Source organism: Rhopalosiphum padi, chromosome 2 (genome assembly GCF_020882245.1).
Source record: "Rhopalosiphum padi isolate XX-2018 chromosome 2, ASM2088224v1, whole genome shotgun sequence".
Taxonomy (NCBI): Eukaryota; Metazoa; Arthropoda; class Insecta; order Hemiptera; family Aphididae; genus Rhopalosiphum; species Rhopalosiphum padi.
In genome coordinates this window covers 30,251,035-30,274,312 of record NC_083598.1, presented here as the reverse complement: position 1 = coordinate 30,274,312, position 23,278 = coordinate 30,251,035, and the positions used below count along the sequence as shown (strand labels likewise).

The 23,278-nt window shown below is 27.5% G+C and overlaps 1 protein-coding gene across 3 annotated transcripts in view; it reads left to right on the top strand.

The window, feature by feature from the left end:
• LOC132919942 (cationic amino acid transporter 2) overlaps positions 1-14,206 on the top strand; it is a 90,493-nt gene extending 76,287 nt beyond the window's left edge. For all 3 annotated transcript variants that reach the window (XM_060981890.1, XM_060981888.1, XM_060981889.1), the window contains exons 12-14: positions 1,161-1,399; positions 7,036-7,163; positions 9,119-14,206. In XM_060981890.1, coding sequence (XP_060837873.1) covers positions 1,161-1,399; positions 7,036-7,163; positions 9,119-9,465 — 714 coding nt within the window. In that variant the 3' untranslated portion in view covers positions 9,466-14,206. The remainder of the gene's footprint in view (positions 1-1,160; positions 1,400-7,035; positions 7,164-9,118) is intronic.
• Positions 14,207-23,278: the final 9,072 nt, after the last annotated feature.

Here is a 23,278-nt window from a genome sequence, read left to right as displayed (position 1 = left end):
CAGTCTGTCATTGACCTGCCGGTGGACATAAATTTCACTCAAAGAAGGGGAACAATTGTAAATTTTACCTAACAAATTAGATAAATAGCGAATAGTGTGTATTAATGATAACGCCCATTTTCAGTTAAAATATTTGCATAGTCATTTAAACTTGATGCCACGGACATTATCGTACGTGCATTACTGTAAATGCGCGTGGCAAAAAAAACTTTTACTGTAGTATACTTGAAAATAATAATGACGGATAATATTATGCAAATTATAAAATCTATTTATCATTAACACAATTAAACAGTTTTTCTTATAGGTACTCCAAAGTGTTTTTTTATATATATAATTTGTATTTATTAATTATTATGTATGCAATTAATACACGGTTTACCTAATATATAATATGCCTAATAATAGTAAATTTAATAAAATATTGTATGTTATGAATTGGGGGGAAAAAAAATATTTAATATTATTACGCTGTGACTATAAAACTATGAAAATATTTTTAACCTACCTATGTTGCTATACAATTTTGTTTCACAACTTTTACTTATACATATTAGATGCCACTTCATATACTTCAATGTTTTTTATAGTGACTATGATAAGGGTGTTATTTACTACACTTTTTTACCACCCGTATAAACAAATATGAGCTCAATTTATTTACAAACACCCGTAGCTGTTGTCTGTAACATGTAGCATGGTTCTTCAAACATAATACTCATCCTCCTCTCCCCTTCCACACACACGCTCTATTTTCTATAGTTATTTAAAATACATTTATTCAAATTTTTGCTTACAGAATTTTTTATTAAATTTAATTATTCAGGAGTATTATGTGGTAATTCAATTTTTTTTTCAAAAGAGTGCCTCTTTTATATTGTAAATCATTTTTTGAGTATAATTCATATGACTTCATTTTGAAAATTCTGATATATCTAAATTAAAATTCAAATATGTAGTAGTTCTGAGTAATCAAACACGAAACTTGATATATTTTAACGAATTCATGTTTAAAACACCCAATAAGGGAGGGGTAGATGGAGGTGAGTATGTTCGGTGAATTACTCTGTACAATATATATTATGGTAACGACGGCTTTCTTTTCCGTTGCGAATGCTATTATTTGTCTCTGTTTCCGGTGTTTGCCATTGCAAAAACAGGCCGCCACGTACCTGTGCCCAGCCATATTCCCGTGGGTAGATATGGGACCGGCCACCGAGGAGAGCGGAATGGTGGTGCTAAAACTGGTCGGCGTGTTTTACGTGCTCATCATCGTATTCGACGTGCTGCTGGTATTCGTGTCTTCCGAATCGTCAACTTTCGTCTACGTCCTGTTGTACACCCTGCTGATCGCCGTGATCATCGTGCTGGGAGCCATATCCCGTAAGCCACAGAACAAGTGAGTGCCATCGGCAAATTTATAATATTGTTATTAGATGAATTAATATTTAACCGTATGCATCAATATTATTAAACTATTATCAAATTATCGTCACGCGCAATTCGGCGGGTAACAGGCTGCGACTAAAAAACTCAAGTAGAAAGTTGTACTCCGTTTTTTTCTCAAACTCGTCTCGGAAAACGTTATTATACTGGTAGTTTTGAAACGATATAGTTTCTACTTTTTAAATTCGAATATAATTTTTCTCTTCTTGGTTCTAGAATCAAAATGTGTATTAGAATAAGCGCACAAATCTATAATATAAAAAAAAAAGTTACAATATTATGTACTTAATTTTTTTTTTCAAAAATGTACCTCAATATAAATAAAGATTAAATACATGCTGATAATATTCGGTTATTTAAAAATTAAAACATATAATTTTGGACATAATATATTTTATTATGTCAGTATCTAAATATAGAGTTTATTAGATAGTATTAGGCATGTCTAATATGATGTATTGTATGTTTTAAATTATATCATGATGTTTGATAAGAGCTCAAAGTAAGAGCTGTATAAAAATCCTATGTAAAAAATTTTGGTATGAAAACGTATTTAAGAAAAATCATTATGATTGTATTGATTAATTGAATACTAAATGACTTCTATTTAAACGTGTAATTTTAAAGTTTTATTTATTTGTCTGAACTCTACTTCTAATTAGATATATATATATAGTATATTCCACCTGTTTATGTAAAACGCACATTCTTACAATGTCTTATAAATGTAAGAAAAGTTACTGAACTGTCCAAAAATATGAGTATTTAATAGTATAATATTATGATAAATAAAGATGATGCTCTTTATTAGACAGTATCATAATTCATAATATACAGTAGTAATATTTTGTGTATACTTACTAAATTTATAAATCTAAATTAATCACGAATCTAATTAATTTTAATATATAAAACTGCTATATCATTTTGAATTAAAATATATTTAATTACTAGCACGACAAACACATTTATTAGTCGTACATTTGATTTTACAATTATTACTCATTTGAAATATCATCTGTGGTCCAGATTGTGATAATACTGAGACCTCACTGCATCTTGAAAAGTTCTATTCTTTTGTACTTAATAAACATTATAATATGTGTGCTATTAACATAGTCGTGATAAAATGGTGAACTATAGGTATATAATACATATAATCAAACCCAGATAATATTTCATCAAAGATTAAAATAGTATAAAATTGTGAAAAAATAAAAACTAAAATATAAACTTTACTATATAATATCACTTAAAATAGTTAAAACAATTTACATATTTTCTGAACATTTTTTTTTAAAATTACAACAATTTTTTTTATAAAATTCGTCAGTATTTTGACGAACGATATATTTTAGTCATCGACTAACAGTTATTTCCTAAATTATTAGCATTGCCAAAAACATATGCATATTATACGTCATAATATATTATATAATATACGCTATAAAATTAAAATTAAATTATTATTTCGATATGCCTGTCTTTAATTTGTTACGAAACTTTGAAACATGAGAATAATTTGATTTGATTAATTAATTTTAAGAAAGTTGTTCCTAGAAATATATTTTAAATTAAAATGTTGCATCTAAATATTTTAGCCAAGAATCCCTCAAAGAACTCAGTGTTTCACTCCTTACAAATGCAATTGTATAATGGTTTCGAAACCCTTTCTAAAATATTAGTATGTCACGTGTGCAAATATTTCAAATCTACACGCCTTCTGTCACACTTTTTGGTGTCGATAATGTATATTAGTAATTATATTTAACACGCGTTCATACATGGGATCATGGGAATTATAACGCTCGGATACATATTATAATTGGATATTTGTATGGGCGTTTTACGAAATGTCTTGATTAAAATATTGTAAATAATTGTTACAAACTATACAAATATTGGTATAAAATAATATTGATTGTATATATAACATACTTTCTACATTTTGTTATGTCCATTATGATAGTCTAAAGTTATAATATAGCATTGCACGTTTCGTTTATAAAAAAAAAAAAAAAGAGGAAAATAATTTTTCAGAGGCTATTTAATATTAATTTATGTCAGATCAAGATGTTCCCTTAAAGTTTGGCTTCAACTCGATTACGATTTCTAAGTAAATGTGCGGTTCTTCAAAGAGTAAGTGCAAGTTGCTTATATATAGTTACTTTCATAACGTTTCTACAATATTGTTTGGTTTGACCTTAATAATAAATTGAATTCGATTCACCTCAATACGAAATGAAAATATATTTTGATTCTTTTCACTCTTCAACGAGAGTTTGGGGTTAACGCGACTTTCGATCATCATATTTGTTGACATCTAAATAGTTTCGTGTAAACTAATTTATACTTAAGATACTGGTCAAGATGTACCTATAATTTAAAAATACAAAATAAAAATTGTTTTACTTAATATACCTAACTTGGTGGTATATAATTAATACCAAATACATAGGATAATAATAATCATACGATACAATTATAAAATAATTACAATAAACGTACATATTTTACATTTTTTGTTACAATTGTCTGAATTATCGAAAACAAAAATCGTAAACTAGATGATAGTACATAATTGTATTATTATGTTTATTGATATTTCCATTAAGATTATTTATTTTACTATCGATATTACGGAAGTTTGATTACATTTTTACCTAAAACATTACATTTATTATATTATTACTTATTAGTATTTAATTGTCGTAATACTATAAATATGTTTACCGTTTTTATATTTTAATCAATATCACCTTAATGAAAAATAATGGGAACAAGTTAAATAGGTAAATTAATATAATATAAGTAGGTAGATAATATGTTAAAATTAATCTACATATTTTTAAAATGTTATTGCGTAAAGTAAAATTTGGAAAACATTTAAATGTTTTGAGTTCTCGCAAATATTGTTTTTAAATGACAATAAAAATATTAACCCTCATTACTCATCGTTTATTTTATATATGTACCAAATTCCGTTAAAATTTAAATTTTAAATTAATCAATAAATGTTCAAGAATTTTGACTCGGTGAATAATTATTTATGGATAAAAAATTAAGAACAAGTCTTAAATGTATATAAATAGTTCAAAAATAGTAAACACTAAATATGTTTAGAAAATTATATAATATGTAGTAAATACTAGCATACGTAATATTTGACGACAAATTCAAATATTTTTACAGTTATTCGTTTTTGAGTTACAGCATAAAAAATAAATCGATTTAATTGAATATTGTATACTATATATTATACGTTAATATTATATTTACGTAAAAATTCCCCCCCTTTTTTTTTGGTTATTTTTATAGGTGAATTTTATTTTTGACCTAAAGTACCAATAATATTCCAATGTTCCATCATAAACCTCCTTCAAAGTTGAAAATGCTTGTTTTACCACCCCAAAAGACGATAACAAACACAAAGAAAAAATATATATTATTGTGAAATTAATACTTTCATCATCTCGTTCAGAATCCAAAATATTCCAAAACAAGGAAAAAATTGTCTCTAAATAATTGGCTTGTAGATTAAAATGAGTTGTGATACCGTGTAACTCAATATTATCCTTGTGTAAGATCTCGGTGTGTTATTATAATTAATGTATTTGCAGTTATTGTGTCTTTATATTTTCATGTTGTATAAATTATAAATTATTATTTTTGTGCTTAAAAATAATATTTTATACCAACATATGTACCCTATCATGGAAAATACAAAATATCTAGCCATCGGCATTATATACTACGGAACCGTTGCAGTTCATTTGAATTAAAGCCGTCACAAACTCAATACAAATTACTCACGTTCAGACGATTTATTTATTTATTTTTCTGTCACGTATTTCACTTTAATATCACGAGTAAAAATTTTGTTGTCGAAAATGGAGATTACAATGTGGCTATAAAAATTTAATGTTCGCGTAGGGAATGTGATACATATATGTATATAAAAAAAATCGAAAAGTAAGCCAAATAGTTAACCATGCTTTATTTATTAGTTTCGAGGGACGATTTTATACAAATTTTAATTAAAACCCACATGACCCAATTACTTGTTTTGTAAACATAAAATATCTATTAATTAATAATGTATAATATATATGAAACGTATTTATAAATAAAATCGTGTATAAAATGTTTTGATCTAAAATTCAAATTCATTGTATTCCAAATGTATTAAACTGTCATACTAGTTATTAAATTATTATATCAACTCGTCATTAAAACTTATATTATTTGACTAAAAAAAAATCATTAGTAAAATTATCATAAAAAACAGGAGTGTCCAATGTTTTGGAAAAACTCGATGTCTAATAATAACGGACATCATCGTGATATAATATTAAACTTCATGTTTCGACAATATTTTTTTTTTTATTTGATTATCACCCGCTACGAAGAAGGTTGTAAAAATGTCAGGCCGGGAAAATATAATAATATAGAATTCCACATTTTTTGTCTACGCAGCATCATTATAATATGAACTTTGAGTAGATATTATTTTTCGTATGTATTTTTATTATATTCGCATTTGTCTTGTTACTGTCGAAATTAAAAATACTTTGTTATTGATATTATTTTATTCTAATCATAAAAATATTGTATACAAAATACATATACTTATACCGGTCGTGCCTGGTTTAGTACAAACACTTATCGTTCGTAATGTAATAATAATGATACACTATTCATAATTTTTTTTATTGAAATATGTATTGCCATCAGATATTTATTTAAGAGTGAGTAATGTATATAAAAAAAACGTACCTAAAAACATGCATAATAAAATACGTGAATCATCGAAATTTATTTAAAAAAAATTATTCATTGCCGTATGAAATCTCAAGTCACTTATTAAAGATAATTTAATTTTGTTCTGGTTTATCGGTGATGAATATGCGTATCAATATATTCTGTATAACATTATGTAACTGTATAAAACGCTATATAGTACGTTTGTAATGATATTTATTTGCAAGTATCGCATCATACAGATGCTTAATTGTCTACGTCTGGAGTATGCTTAGAACACGAACACATAATAGTAATTATAATATTCTCATAGTAACTCTTGAAAATGTTTTTTTTTTTTAAATTTCAAATATTTTATGACTAATCAATTCATTTATTTCTTATTTTTTAACGAACCATCATCATTTATTATACTAACCCATTTTATTGACATACCACAAGAAGCTACGTTATTATAATATTGTTATACATTTGTATTTTTCTATAAAGCATTAAAAATTGTGTTATAATAGCGATGACTTATGCATAAACAATAATGGTTAATAAAATATTGAAATTTTTGATTTTAGTTTTATTCAACTAATGGCCTTTAAAATATCTTATGGCGTATAATACTGTATTGTAGAATTAAGTACTAATTTATTATAATTAATATAATTTTACGATTTATCGTCTAGTTTTCGATTAATGCTTTTTGAAATTCATGGAATATAACCATAATAAGGGTTTAAAAAACGACCCTATTACTAAACAAATACAAAACATATTATATTTGTATCGTTTGTATACATTTGAAATCATTTATACTTTTTTATTCTAATTTTACAGACAAATACTCGTCTTCAAAACACCATGGGTTCCATTCGTACCGTCATTCTCAATTGCCGTCAATTTGTACTTGATATTTCAGCTGAGCTCAATGACATTACTTCGAATAATCGTATGGGTTTCAATTGGTATGTATAACATATACTATAACATTGTTTGTATCAGAATATATTAATTTAGTTTGTGGTACAAAACATTCGAATAACATGTTTTAAATTTAAAGTAAAATATTAATTTCATTGAATCCAACTGAATTTAATAACTTAACCTAACCTAGTTATAAATGATATTGATAATTATTTTTTGTTTAACTTTAAAACTACTTTGCAAATTTAAAATTTTAGTTGAAACAGATATAATTTATTTTTGAATAAGTAATAATAAAGTTTTATAAACTTTATTCTTGATTCTGAAAAAATTAATTCGTATGTTTTTACGTTTCTAATGTTTATATAATAATATATTCCTTTATTATTTATTCAACAAATTTTTATTTGATTATTTCAGTAAATTTAATTAAATGTTTTATTATTCTTGAATTTTTAGCTTCGTATAACAAGTAATTTATTAGTTTGAATTTTTTTTGTAACCGTTTTAAGAAATGGTAGGTATGTCAATTACAATTACAATTAAAAATATATGTACTATAAATCACATTTATATAATATATTTGTAAATGTTCGTAGTTTTGTCATACTAATAAACTAATAGTTTACAAAAATGTGAACTTTTATTCATTTTTTTCTGTACATTTATATTATGATTTGTCATTAGCTACAAGTTTTTTAGAAATATTATACTTAATCATCATTCAATGATGGAAAACGTACAAGTGTAAAAGCTTATATTTGTAATCTTTTAAAATGATTCGCTTATTATAATATGGATTATTTTGTTATCATCAGCTTTTAAATACATTTTAGTCAAAGAAAAATATGTATAACGTATAAGAAAAAGCCGATATTTCGTTTTGTAGTTTCCAACAATAGGAAAAATTACTTTAAAATAAACTGTATGTATTGATAAAACTTAACACCGGTGGGGTCGAGAATTTTACAAGGATAGCTTGGAAAATCACACTGCTGCATCCATGTAACACTTTAAATTATATTTCGTCTGCATAGGTTATCAACAAATGGTTTGAGTTGCATTCCCAATAATAATTAAAATGTATAAATGTTCCTTTATAGTTTTAACAGATTGAGAACAATCATTTACATAAAAGAGATTTAGGTGTACGTTTTGATTACGGCCATCTTTGAATATTAATAAACACTTATGAAAAGCAAATTTATAGTCATAAAAACTTATTACCATTTGTTTTTCACACTTAAAATGTTATCAACTTCCATTATTAATAAATACATTTTAATTTTAAAAGTTTAAAATTAGATCGTTATAAAGGAAGGGCAAAATTAATTTTCAGCTTTATTGAATATTATAGCGTTTAGTGAAACCTATATAAAACTATATAAAGTATCCAACAAGTTGGAGAATTGGAGCATCCTAATTAGAAAACTTAAATAGTCCCAAATTATTTATATTGACATACAACTTTTGTGAATATTACTCGAACTGTCGCGTGTTGAACTTACAACCAAAAAACTGCGGACGAAATTCGGTTTTCAGTAATACCTGTAATTCAACCAATATTTTTTTTTTTTTGGACACGTCGTTTCATACGTGTATAGATTATTAAATATATAACTAAAACAAATTCAACATAGGAAAATTAATAATCACGAACTTCATTTCAACAAACAATGGATTAATTTATAGGAAGTAGAATAATTAAATATAAATAATCGTAAATAAATCATATCATGTGCAGTAAAAATTAATTTCTAATAAATTAGTAAATGATCACGAATCACGACGGCAATTAAAATAATAATTATACTCAATTTCAGAATTTTACAATATGAATGGAAATTCGCTCACATAAAAAAATGATTGCAATGTACAAAAATATATATTGACCTCTGATAAACAATTATATAATATGCACAATCTTTTAAGTTGCATTATAAAAACGACAAAGTATGATAATATATAATATTATAATTCTGTGTAATGTTTCCAGGTCTATTTGTTTACTTCTATTACGGTATAAAGCATAGCACGTTGGAACCACGGGTGGACGAGGACGAGAGAATTGAACTGAAAATGAAATCGCAAACGACGACATTGACAAAACCACAAAATAATCGACCGCAAGCCCCGGCTTCGGCGAAGACTTCCGCTAACACCATCACCTCCACTTCTACCATCACTTCCACCAGCGTCAGCTCCACTGCGGCTTGTTCCACTGCAGCAGTGGTCAACGAGAAGACCGAACCGAAAAGGCCTACTAACTTAGAACCGCTACCCGCCAACAAGGACAGTAATTTGTTTGTGTCACCGTCCGCATTCCCGAAGTGGGAAGACTAGATTGACTGACCAAAAAATTCAAAATTCAAAAAAAAAAAAATTTAAATTAAAAATAATAAACGTTTTGTCAACTCGACACCGAGACTTCAATAACGTTGTGTGTAAATAGGGATGTAAAAAAAAAAATAATAATAATAACTACTTATAAACTTATAATTATATTATTACGGTTACAAAATCAATTCTTTGGGCTACCAAAATGACTATAATACACTATAATACTATTATGTTATTTATAACACGTTTAATACGCGTGATGTTTTTAATATATTCTATTACCTAGCTACTATTATCGATATTATATTATATATTTTAACTGTCAAACATAAAAAAATGTCCTGTATTAACGGACGAATTGGATCGAAAAAGTTTTGAACTATTTGAGCTATTCTCATCACATCGTCGGGGCTCGTATATCGGTATGCATTTAAGTGTACGATTCAGTACGCCGTTAATTTATTTTTTTGAATTCACGTCCAATCATGTCTCTTGTGGCGATTAACATTAACTTAACTCCATTATATACTATCTCCTTTATAATTGCGCACACTGTCATAGCGTATGTAAAAGCTATTACCTGCCCACCCACCCCCTCGATTGTCGTTCTTCAGTTTTTTTTCTTGTATCGTCTCAAACGTATAACTAAAATTATTATAATTCAATATTCGTTGCCTTTGCGAGTTGGCGTAGTAGTGAAATTCTTTGTCGAAATTCGCCACGACAAATGATAGTAAATGATGTTGGCAATTATTATGAGCACAAGTTAAAATGGTTTCTCTCGTTTTTACGGTTTAATTGAGCCACGCAGTTCAAAAAGTTTACAAAATGCATTCGTGACACGAATATTCTTACACACACCGATGATCTCTCTAGTCGATATCGATTTTCATTCGTTTACTATGTTCATTATTGTTCAAAACTCACGTATTATAATAAGATTACCAGTTGACTATAATATAATATTGTATTATACAAAATATTTCGTTGTAACTCGCGACAACAGTAAAAACATTTTTTTTTATTTCAATTTTAAAATTATTATTAAAAAAAAAAAAAAGTAACTTTAGTGACTAACTCTATCTGCAGATCGCTCGGCTTTACGCGGATATCGTTCTGTAGCTAAACGTATACGATATCGTCACGCTGTCCTTTGCATTAAAATGTACAACTGAGAAGGACAAACTTTACCTTTATCTACCCGCCCACCTATAACTGACAAATCAATAATATATTTTCAACACGTTTAAATAAACCGTCGACAATTCAAATGTTCGACAATGGTCGTTTTCGTTTGATGAAGGATTTCTATCTATATTATATATACGCACTCCAACGAGAAGTAGTCAGGCATGCCTACACGCTTAATATAATATGAATGTGTACGTGTATGGTATTGATTAATATTAAAACGCAAAAAGCTTTTCAGTTGTCTTTTTTTAATTGCTAGACGTACTATAATTCATATTTTATATCGGGCCCTGACATCCGGTTACGTTATTTCGTCCCTATTATATTCAGTTATAATATTTTATTGGAAGGCTGCCGATTTCGTCGAAAAAATCCTCCTCTTGGTCCACATCGTATCCACAACGGTATTGCAGGTGAATTTATGTAATCCCGAAATCGTTTTCAAATAGCCAATGATTTCTCCCGTAGGTTGGACATAATATTATATTAAATTAACATATTACATTATGATTTATATAAAAAAAAATATATATATATATATATAATATAATATATAAATTTTTATTATATATGTTAAAAAAACAATATTTGTTTGTTTTATTGTTGTGGCAAGACTGGTTTTATCGAATTGTAACGTAAAATAATTTGAAATGTTTTAAATTTGTTAAATAATTATTATGTTAGTATTTGATTGGATATAATTATAGAAGTCCTTTTTTTCAATGGTCGTCAGCAACAGAAAAATAGACGGAGATTAAGAGATTACCATTTCGTGCCTACACGACGAGAAATTATATAATATTATAAAATTATAAGCGGAGATATGAGTGGGATAAGTTATAATAAGCAGGAAATCCACGTAAATTAGTCGAAAGGTCGACAACAAAGACCACACCCCATCGCAGGCGGTTTGGGCTATAAAGTCACTGTTGGAATAATTTCTCTTCGTTGTCTGCTGACGACCAAATTATATTATACCCCTAACTTAGATATTAAATAAATATATTAATTATAGTGGTTTTTCCTATTAGTAAGTGAACAGGTATTATGTGTATTTTGAAACTTACATTACATTATAAACTATTTACTTCATAAATTCTTAGTGATATATTATAGAGCGTGTTTAAGTATTACTCATAGTCCCTAGAATGTTAGTATATTATATTATACGCTTTCAAAATTGACGTTGTCGCGCAAAAGGTTCAAATCTTCATCTACAATTATTATTATTATTATTATGAAACACAACATTGTATAGGCTGTATATTAATTAATAATTATCTATAAAATTGATATATTATATTATTGTAACGGAAATCATTGCATTTTTTCTTAAATTGTTTTACGTGCCTTAATTACACAACAAAATAATATTAAAATATTAGAACATATGCGTACGATAATGTTGATTGAGAAAAACATTTATTTGTAATTTTTCGGAAATTTTATTTCCACTTGGAAATAATTATTCTTAAATTTATTTTTGACCTTTTTTTACTAAATTGGAAAACTGCACATCAAGTACAATATTATAAACGAAACAATTATAAAATTCAGGATTTCCAATACGATTAATATCACAGTGCCATTAATCTGATGCCAATTTTACGATTATACGTACATTTAGTTCGGTTACCATTATTATAATTATCATTATCATTATCATTATTATAATTATTATTATTACTATTATTATTACTTTTGTTATTATTATATTTGTTATATATTTTTTTTTATTGTTTGTTTAATATTTGTTACTTTTATATCATAATGTATTATTGTTATCGTTACTATTTATCATTTACTTCTAAGTATACAAAATTAAAAATAATCTTACTGACGACGAATATTAAAAATGGAGATAAAAAAAATGTCTCGACACTGGTTCAATATTATGATAAAATATTCACTATTCTGAAATTAAATGGTCGTAGTGCGGATAATTGGTTTTTCAAGTCTGAGATTTATAAAATATATTGATTTCAAGGCTCTTTGCTTAGACAAATACACTATTGATAACTGTGGTTAGAAATAAATGGCATAAAACTATACAATTACAAAAATACTCAATGTTGTTTGATGGTTTTTCCGTGGTTAACACACGACTGCGATGAGATTAGATAAGGCTGCATTTAATGTCTTTAAAATGATTAAATAGCCGATTAAACAAAATATTCGTTATGTAAACGATTTAATGGCAGTGCAGGATATTCCACACGGTGTACATTATATAAAGTAGCAACGTTTATTTTCTTAACAAATTTAGTTTCTTACCAGGGTGAAACATATACACATTTTTATAATTTAATTTACTTATACACGAGTGCGTTTTGATTGACTTTTAAAATAAAATTGATATCGTTATCAATATGTGCCAATTTATATAATTAAGTCGTCAGTTCTCTTTGCCGCAAATGTTAAAAAAAAAAAATAATAATAATACATTAACAATACTTTTGTTATTTCTGGGTTTGTTTTTTCATTCCATGAGCTATTTAAATTGTACGAAAATAATATTACAAGTGTATCAGTTATTAAAAACGATTAAAAAACCAATTCGTTTCGCTACACCATTTATTGTAGAATAATCAAAACAAGTTTTTGATATTAATTTTTCTTCCTAAACACAATATTCAAATGATGATAAATGGTATTATAAAAAATATTTTACACGAAATAATTTGCAAACAGTTAGTTGAGAATATAATAATACCGTCTAAACTCAATTTGTTTCACTATTTGTATTTTTGTTTTTTAATTATTTTACAAAACATACCGTGAGTGTGAATATTTATTTACTTTTTTGTTATACTTTTTTTCAAGTAATATTTGCACCCAGTCAAAAATACAGCTCTGATCACATAATATCAATTCGTAAATAGTGTGTCTAATTGATTTATCAGTGTCTTCAAATAATAAAAAAAAATGATTTAACACTAATGCGTCTTGTAAAGATAATATTTATATTATATAGATTAATGGTTATCTATAACCTCAAGTATTATTATTATTATTATTATTATTATCCTTCACGTCTTTATATATTGCATTTGCATATAATATTATATATATATATATATATGTATATTATGTACGAGCATTCAATGTTGTTTAAAAGAACAATTGTTATTATACACTTTATATTATACATATAAATAAAAAATATATTATATATGATATTATATAAAATAGTTGTAAACTTTTAAACTGTTTATCTTTGATTTGTTTTTCTAATATTATTATTATTATTATTATTACGTCTTTTATCAGACTTTTGAAAATGTTACCTAATAATCGTTATTAATTATTATAAATAATAAAGAAATCTAAGAAACAAACATATTATGTAAAATATTATTTACATGCACCTACTTTGTGTAAGGAAATAACGTGCTATTCAAATAGTATATTCAAAAATAGAAACAGATTACATATAAAGCGTACTATCTACTGTAACCAATGAAATAATAAAAATTAATTTATGCACAGCCGTGTAATTAAGATACTTTGGCTAAAAAAATATAGCAAATGCTGCTTATTTATTTGTATTAAACCATATTTTGTTATTTACTTATAATTTATAATAATATCTATAACACGAAACGGCTTGGGCCGAACAGTATCAAAGAGCGTGTCACGTTGTGACGCGACATGTTACAAATTTAAATTGTGCTTGATTTGAGGGGGGGTGGCGTGGGGGTCCCTGTTCTTTTTTAATTTTTTTTTAGCGTGCCCCTTTTATTTTTTTGAAACATAACGCTGGGAACGCAACATTTACCATACTGAATTTATAAATCATCAGTTTTTCTGATGTAAAATATACCTATAACCATAATATTTGTACATTTGTAACGACTATGACAAAAAATTTGATGGTTAAAAATGGTAAAATCCCTTACCGTAAAATATAGTCATAAGAAATTATCACACAGAAACATAAACATATATTTGTGATTATGCCATAGATAATAGATTTTATATTTTATGGATTATATCTTTATAAATTATAATGTAATAAATAAATAAGTGTTTCTTTCCTTAAAATATTTTTGTATAATAAATGATTTTTTTGGGGTTTACATGTGGTTATAGCCGTTATAGGTGGTGTGAGGCAGTTTGCTCCGAACGGTAATGTGACAGTAAATTTTGTGTGGAACGCTCGTTCAACCAACATGCGCTGAGTCCCCCTTCTAGTTTTTTTTCCAAATCAAGCACTGGTTATAATTGCAAATTAAAAAGTATAAATATATTTGGTATTAAAAAGATTTTTATTTTCATAAGCGTTCCATAAATATGTGTGTTTCACTCGTACCTAAACTGTAAACGTTTATAAATTTTGACGAATTGTATATTTTATATGTAACCAAAATTATTGACCTAAATAACAGCTTGGTGTAGGTGGGTTTGGTGTATAAAATATATATTAAACTAAATATTTTCAATAATGTGTAGAGTGAATAATAATATTTTATGTAATGGCAAAAGTTTGTATTAGTCACGAATAATATTTGTTAAAAAACCATAAATGATTATTCTACGTTTGTATATCCAATTTTGTTATAATTTATACTTCGATCACTCATAAGTTCATAAAAAATGTATGTGTTATTTTAAGCTAAACTTTTTTTTTTAAATCAAGTTAAAAAGAACTTAATATGTATATTATATTTATATCATATTTTCAAGCTTTTTACAATGAAGATATTTTATCGCACATAAAAAAAAAAATGTCTAATTTTTAAAAAAGTTTAGAAAAACACCAAGGCTCTACAGTTATTGATTTATTTTAATAATATAATATAGCCAAAAATAAAAATCGATTTAGACTGATTTCATGTAAAAATTTCAGTTTTTTTTCTTTTACTCAATTTTACTCGTTTAAACAGTGATGACAGATACGCAATAATAGTATATAATATTACAAATTGATTTTTTTGATTGAACAATTTAATATTTTAAAATGTATTAATATTTTTTTAAAATATTTTTTAACATAATTTATTACCAAAATAAAACAAAATTTTTCAATATTTTTATCGTTATAATTTTTTTAAGTTTTTACTTTTCTGAGTGATTAATTTTAAATTGTAAGTATTCAAAGCTCATAGGAATGGATTAAAGAGGTACGGTATACTTAAAAAAATGTTAGCTTGGGTATTACTCAGCTTACAATTTAAATATTTATAACTCATAAACTACTCATCCTAATTCCATTTTTATGTACTTATCAAAATACTCCAAAAAAACATTCTGCCTTAGAACTTCAGACTATGAAATTTACAATGTATGATGTCATTCAAAAATTAGAATACTTTAAAAATTATAGCGGTAAAAAATGTTATTTCAATACATATTTCGATTAGAAATTATGTAAATAAAATTTGTGCAAAAAAATGTATAAATATTAAATATTGAGTGGTTCCCGATATAATGAACCAGTATATTATATATATAATAAAAACACTAACAACAGCATATTCAATACATCAATCGATCTATATGCTCAGTTATCCATAATAATTAAACAAAATATATTTTCGATTAAGTACACGTTAAAAAAAAAAATTAATTAAACTAAAGTGAAGAACAAAACCAAGTTAGTTGTAATAACTTAAAACTAAACTTTATCAAAAAAAAAAAAAAAACCAGCTTAATCAGAAAAAAACAAATGACCTCTGGCTTTTACGGTGTAACGGACAAAGCGAAATGAGTCCTACTCGTCGTCCCGTTGCGGCATCTGCGTTATTCCATCAGTATACATTTTAATTATTAATTCAACGTTCGCGTTTCTCGATGTTTTTGCCAAATGGAAATGTGTTAAAATGTATTGATTTGGTTGAGCCATTCGTATGGATACGTAAATGAATGAAAATGACACAGATACTACGTTAAAATAACAATAATTTACAGAACGGAACATAATATACGAGCTATAATATTATACGACGCAAGGTAGATGATAGTAAAAATGTTTTAAACTCCGCGCCGGACTGAATAAATGTTTAGTAAATATTTTACTTTAAATTCATATTTTTTTTCTCACGTAAAAACAACGTTCTGACTGCCAGACGGATAAAGCAAGTTGTGTGCAACAGTAACGGCCAAATTCGTACTAAAACCGAGTGAACGGGATACGAAAATAGGTAAATATGGTATAATATCAGAATATTATTATGTTGAAACGGGTTTAGAGACAAACTTAATATTATAACATAATATATTATCATTGCATTCCAATAAATTATCACGTTATCGCGAATAATAATATTATATTTTAATACGAGTTGGCCGTTTAATGTTTTGACATTGCTATGTTATTATCATACTGCTGGAACGCGATCGTTTAATATTAATTATAAAACTTGTATCTCGAGCGTAATATTATAGCAAGTACCTACGTACACGCGTTCGTAATTTAATTATTACCGACAGTCAAGATATTATTTTCGAGTGTACGACGTCGTTAAACGCGCATACGTATATCGTCGGTTAATTCAATATTTTTCGTCGTCTGACGTTGATTAATATACATCGACCTTTGTATATTCCGACGCTACGTACTATATAATAATATTTACGCCCTCGAGCGCGTATAAAACGTTCCTGAATAAATTCCTTTATCCTATTGGTTGATTAAAATATATAACCACTCACATAAATTCGTGATGGATAGGACGCTCAACAGCGATTTTATAGCAACTTAGTATCGCGTTTTTTCAACGACGAAATCGAATACCGTTGACGCGTCAAATAGAAACGTACCCAGAGAAAGCAACCCCCCCCCCTGCACCTTCCCCAGAATGAGTCACTTGCTTATCATAATATATTATAACATTGTGAGGATATAAAAGTTACAGTATGTGCAATGTATTACGGGATAACAGTTTTTCGGTTTCACATTCGTCGTGACAGAATATCTATTTTAACGGTTGCTTTTTTCTGTCAGCTCAGAAAGAAAAAATGATTAGCATAGATACATTACGCTACAAGTTATATTATTTTCCGATTAGTGTTCTCAAAAATTCTAAAAATTGAAATTTTGTCAGGATCAAAGACGTTTGATATGGTCAAAGTTATTACACGACCGCTAGCCATAATTTACGATCGGTTTTTCTGTTTGTCGTACCGTATTATATAAAAACTGTATTTATTTTCTTCAAAAAAAATCACAAGCACCTTTATAGCAGTGATGATAAAAATGTAAAAAAATAAAAAAAAATTGTGTGGATTTCCTGAAAAATATTATTTCGAATTTATATACACGTCATAACGTTACCTATAGTGTTTTTAACTTCCAACGTCTTGTTTTATACCTTCAAAAGTACCCATCTCTTCATTTATATTACTATGCATATTTTTGTTCAAACTTTAAACTTTCATCTTTTATATAAATAAAAGATAAGCCAGTGCACGTGAGTGTGCATGGGGCAGTGGACATTCAAACTCTTTCATCCACCAAATTACAATTCTGAGAATGGTCAGAAATACGTTTTCCAGCACTTGTTTATTAAAAATTAACTTTTTCATAATTTATTTTTCACGAATATAATGTGTACCATATATTTTGTAAACATTTGAACTACAGTATTATGAAATTCATATTCAACAGTCTTTAACCCTTTAAATGACTTATAATTAAAGTATATTGAAACGGACAATAACAGGTGTAACCAGCCGGATTCAATAGTAAAAATTAATGTTATTTAATTATTATTATTATAATTATTTTTGTGAATATAATAAATCATTCCATTCCTGTGAACATCCAATGATGATTATCAAACTGCACTTTATGTTTCAAAAGAAGAAATTTCGATAAACGAACTTAATTTTTCTCCTTATTACATGTTGTAGTACGTTTTTTGAATGTTTGTTTTAATAACTCTCCTAAGAAACCTATATTTTTTTATGATTGGAAGTACATTTTGATATTTCTTTCTTACGGGATTAGGACCGACCATCATTTTAGTTATCGGCGTAGTTAAAAACGAATATTTTTCATATTAAATTATGTCAATATTATATAATATCAAGTGCATTCCTGCCATTAAATTCAAGTGAAAATGTGCAATATTTGACTATCCCGTGGTTTGAACGAAGATTAGTTTACTATTACAAGGATGTTCGTTGGTTCCCAGGCATAAGCTGTAAAATGTTCCGTGCTCTTCGAGCAGAAATTATTGTTAATGCCGTTTACGAACGATTGGTCTGCGTCACGTATTATATATATAATACGGTTCTAAAGATGCTTGACAAGGTTTTTTTCGTGAGGATACCGGATCAGTACCTACTTACTTTCAATTATATTTGTCCATTAGTACGTCCGCGATGTATAGACGGCCGTATATATGTCGTATTGCTGTGCTACTTCAATTCGTTTACGACGCGGTCATCCACCTGTACTAAGACTCTTGTTGTGTTGTACTGTAGTTGTGTGTCAAAGGTATATCCGCCGTCATGATATTATGTAGTTGTAAAATAAATTGTGGTGTTGTTGTACGCGTCTGTTTTTCGTCAGTTGCCCGTGTTGTGTGTACCTACGCCAGACGTTCAGCTCCCATTTATCCGTTCCATTTTGCCGAATTTATTTTTCTAGTAACTTAATACAACTTATAAAATACTATAAATTACATACTAATTAATTATATGAATGTATTATTTATTTATGTACATTTGAATACGCCATTATTAGATACCTTTTATAGTCGTAAATAAAAAATCGATGATTTTGCATAATAAAAATAATATAATAATAAATAACCGTAGATAAAATTCGTTGTGTTTAATTAAAAAATAACTAACGTTGTCCAAATAATCAATCCATTTAATTTGTGGAGGGTCGCTTGTCACTCTTTCCTTAAGACAGTAAGCTCTTTGTTCGAGCTTAGTGTATTTATTAAAAATGTTTTTAACATTTTTAATTTTCAGAATTCAGATATCTAGTACCTATAGTATTAAGATCGTTTCAAATGATAAATATTTATCCGTATCTATTCATCAATTTATAAATTACAAAATGCATAACCATATTTTAATACAGGAATAATTTGAGAATTATGAGGCGAGATTGGTCGGCGGCGAAACGGGACTCGCTCGACACGCCAGACGTGGTCTGTTTGTGGGTCATATTTATTCCGTGTTCACCTTAACCAGCTAATGTCGTCGAAATACCAACTTCTGATTAGATCGGTCTACCGTCCGTTCAAAGTCCAAACCGTGTGTCCAGAGTGTATCCATAACGGCTTTATATCACTTCCGAGCGTTTATCGTTGGTATACAGGTTACCTATACGCATTTTAAAAAACGTGTCAAGATATACGAAAGTCTTTGTATTATTTTTACAGAGTACGTGTATTCATTATATGGGTATATATATATATATGTCATCCATCCAAGTATACCACTCAAAATACCACTGCTCAGAGGCACGTCGTTAATAGAGTGCGTGTCTTTTTGTTATGCCGGTATACACGGTCCCGACACCCCGTTATCGGTGTCCTTTTCTGCCATTAACCTTTCAGAGCATTTCGGATAGTGAACGGATGTAGGTATATCACCACGTGATTTCATGTGTATTATGTCGGTGTTTTGTCCCTGCCGATCATTCCACCAGACTCCGACCTTGAGTTAGTTGCAAATAAAGATTCGCGTACACATTATATGGCCGAGTATTTGTATACTTGTGATCTATAAACCAAGTGGAGTCAATGCACCGATGTCCCGAAGAGACGTCTTCGTCAGATAGTATTTATTTATACCTGTAGAATATAACACTTGTTGAACAACAAGAAAAAGTCACTTTTGGTTCTACACACTACTTATCAAAAATACTATTTCATCTATCCCTCCACCTTTTCAAATCGGTACAGGTAGTCGTGGCTAACCATAAGACTGGTGTCAACAATATTGTAGATTATATTTATACAATACAATGAATTCTTCGTAATCATACATGTATTTAAATCGTAACGTTAAACGAACATTAATTTTTATGGATTGAAGAAAGTAAAAACAAACACAATCTTCGATAGTGTTAGATTTCAGGTGTTAAGTCAATGAAATAAAAACAATATTAAATTATATCTATATAAAAATATAATATTTTAAGTTTTAACATTGAAAAAAAAAAATTATATATTGACTGATAAAATTTAAAAAAATATTATTTTATTTAGAATTTTTCCCATTAATAATAATACTAAAGATTCGTGATTGTATCTGTCGAAAAGTCGAATTATAGCTTTAAGACATAACGCCAGTCAGAAGGGAATAAGTGTATCAAGTAAATTACATATACAAATTTATTATTTAATACGACGAAATTAAATTTAAAACCTACAATGTTTCATAGTGATTCATTATAATATTATACAATTATTATATCTTAGCTAGTTTTGTCTTTATGTAGTGACGTACCAACCTGAAACAATATACATACCTAAGTAATATATTTTTAGTAAATCCCTGATCATTCCTTGAAGAAAAGTTAAATTAACGTTTTTTTTTTTTTGTTTTTTTTTGTAATCTGAAAAAATATTAAGTAAATAAATATATTTGTTATATTGAACTATTCAAGGATTTAAAATTTATATTTTATAACCATATGGGTTATTGACATAAATAAATTGAAATATTTGAAGCTGTATATGATTTTAGAGCGTGCGGATGATTGGCATCAGTCTAAGAACATTTTTAGATAGATATTTCAACGGTAGTTTGACAGTTAAAAAAAAGTTATTTTATAAAATATGGAAACTTATGTTTCCGTTTACTATACATAATATAGGTATTATTAGCTGTGTACGAGCTTATGGTCATAAGGTAAAATATGATACAAGCGCAATGCACGTATTCGTATGCAAAATAAATTTAATAAGTAACAAGTTTTTTCCATAACAATTTTGGGTATAATAACTTTCATTGCGCGGTGTGTTCAGATTTAAATCCATTACTTGTTCAACTAAGTTATAACTTCAACACGTTTTCCAAATTCAGTCACAACATATAACCACAGGATCATGTACGAATCGATAATTTATCACACATTTATACGAAAATAAACAATCATTAAAACGAATTTAAACCATAATACGTAATATAGTGAATACGATATGAATGTGACCAAAAATTCGTCTCGCTCCAGCCCCATAAAATATAAATATTTAATGTATGTATTATTAGTTAAATTTTGAATTATTTAGATGAATCCCGTCGGTGAAATACGAGTGACCTGGCTGCTGCTGTAGTACCTGCGTGTTACCATAGAAATGTGAACGGGATTCAAATTATACTCCGACGACTACGTACGCCTCTCAATCGGATACATTTCGTTTCACTAACTTGTAAGTACTATCAACACAAACAAAGTTATGACAACACTCTAAGAATAATTCCAACAATATTAATACTGTAATATTAAATATTGTATTTATGTACACATACTACAAACGGTTTATTATATTATTGTACATGGTTTTGTGAATAAACATCTTGTTGGAATAACGTTCAAACTATTAATCGTGTACGTATACCTTTAACAATTTTGACGTTAGAACTTACGACGCACTTGCAAGTTTTCACATACGCAACATAACATAATATAACTATCAAACTTAGAAAATATTCGCTGCGAACATACGCTAATAACTACGCCTACAAAGTATTTAACACAATAATATTTGCGTACAAGAGTTTGCTCAAGTGTACCTCGAACGCGTCATCGGCCCATTAAATATACTAAGGCTTATCACAGTACAACTTATACACCACTACGATAATATAAGTGATTATTAATATTTTTGAACTCATCCAACTCACATAATGTACGCCCCCAATGCATAACATTATATTAATAACTACATATATTATGGAATTTAATGATATAAATCCAATACTCGATATACCTACATATTGAATCGTTTGAAATTTCACAGTACCATGGGGTGTCATTATTTCCATTGTTTTCAGCACTAATATAGTTCTAATAATGTTTTATAATCGTGTTTCTATTAATTTATCTGCGACGGAATAAAATATTTCTATACGGAATAATAAATACATGGCGTGGACGTCGGTAACGTAAATGGGTGTGATATTAAAATAATATGGTATGTAATTTTTATAACTTAAAATTTTGTTTTTAAAAATTAAATATCATATTTTTCTTATTAAATATAGTATAGGTATGAACTCTGTTTGTAATAAAACAGGCAAGATACTTTGTCTCTTACGTTCAGTTCACAGACTCACATAAAAATTTATCAAAACCCTCAGCCGCGCCTCGCGTATTTATGTCAAGTATAATATGACTCGATATTATTTTATATGAATAATAAAGTATTACTTGCTTACATTCAAGTTGTTTTGTAATTCAGATACAAAAAATATTTCTAAAATTAATATCTCGTATTACGCGCTTTTCCGTTTAATATTTATTATAATAATATAATCATAATTACGACATTAAAAGACGGCACCTAATGCGGATATCAATTAGGTATCAAGTTTAATGTACGTCGCACATCCGCACTCATTTAAGATCGTCTTTGAGTGTATAGTGAAAGTATAATTTCACAGTTGTCAGTTTTTGTCCCATAAAGTTTCATTAGTCTTAGAACATTAAAAC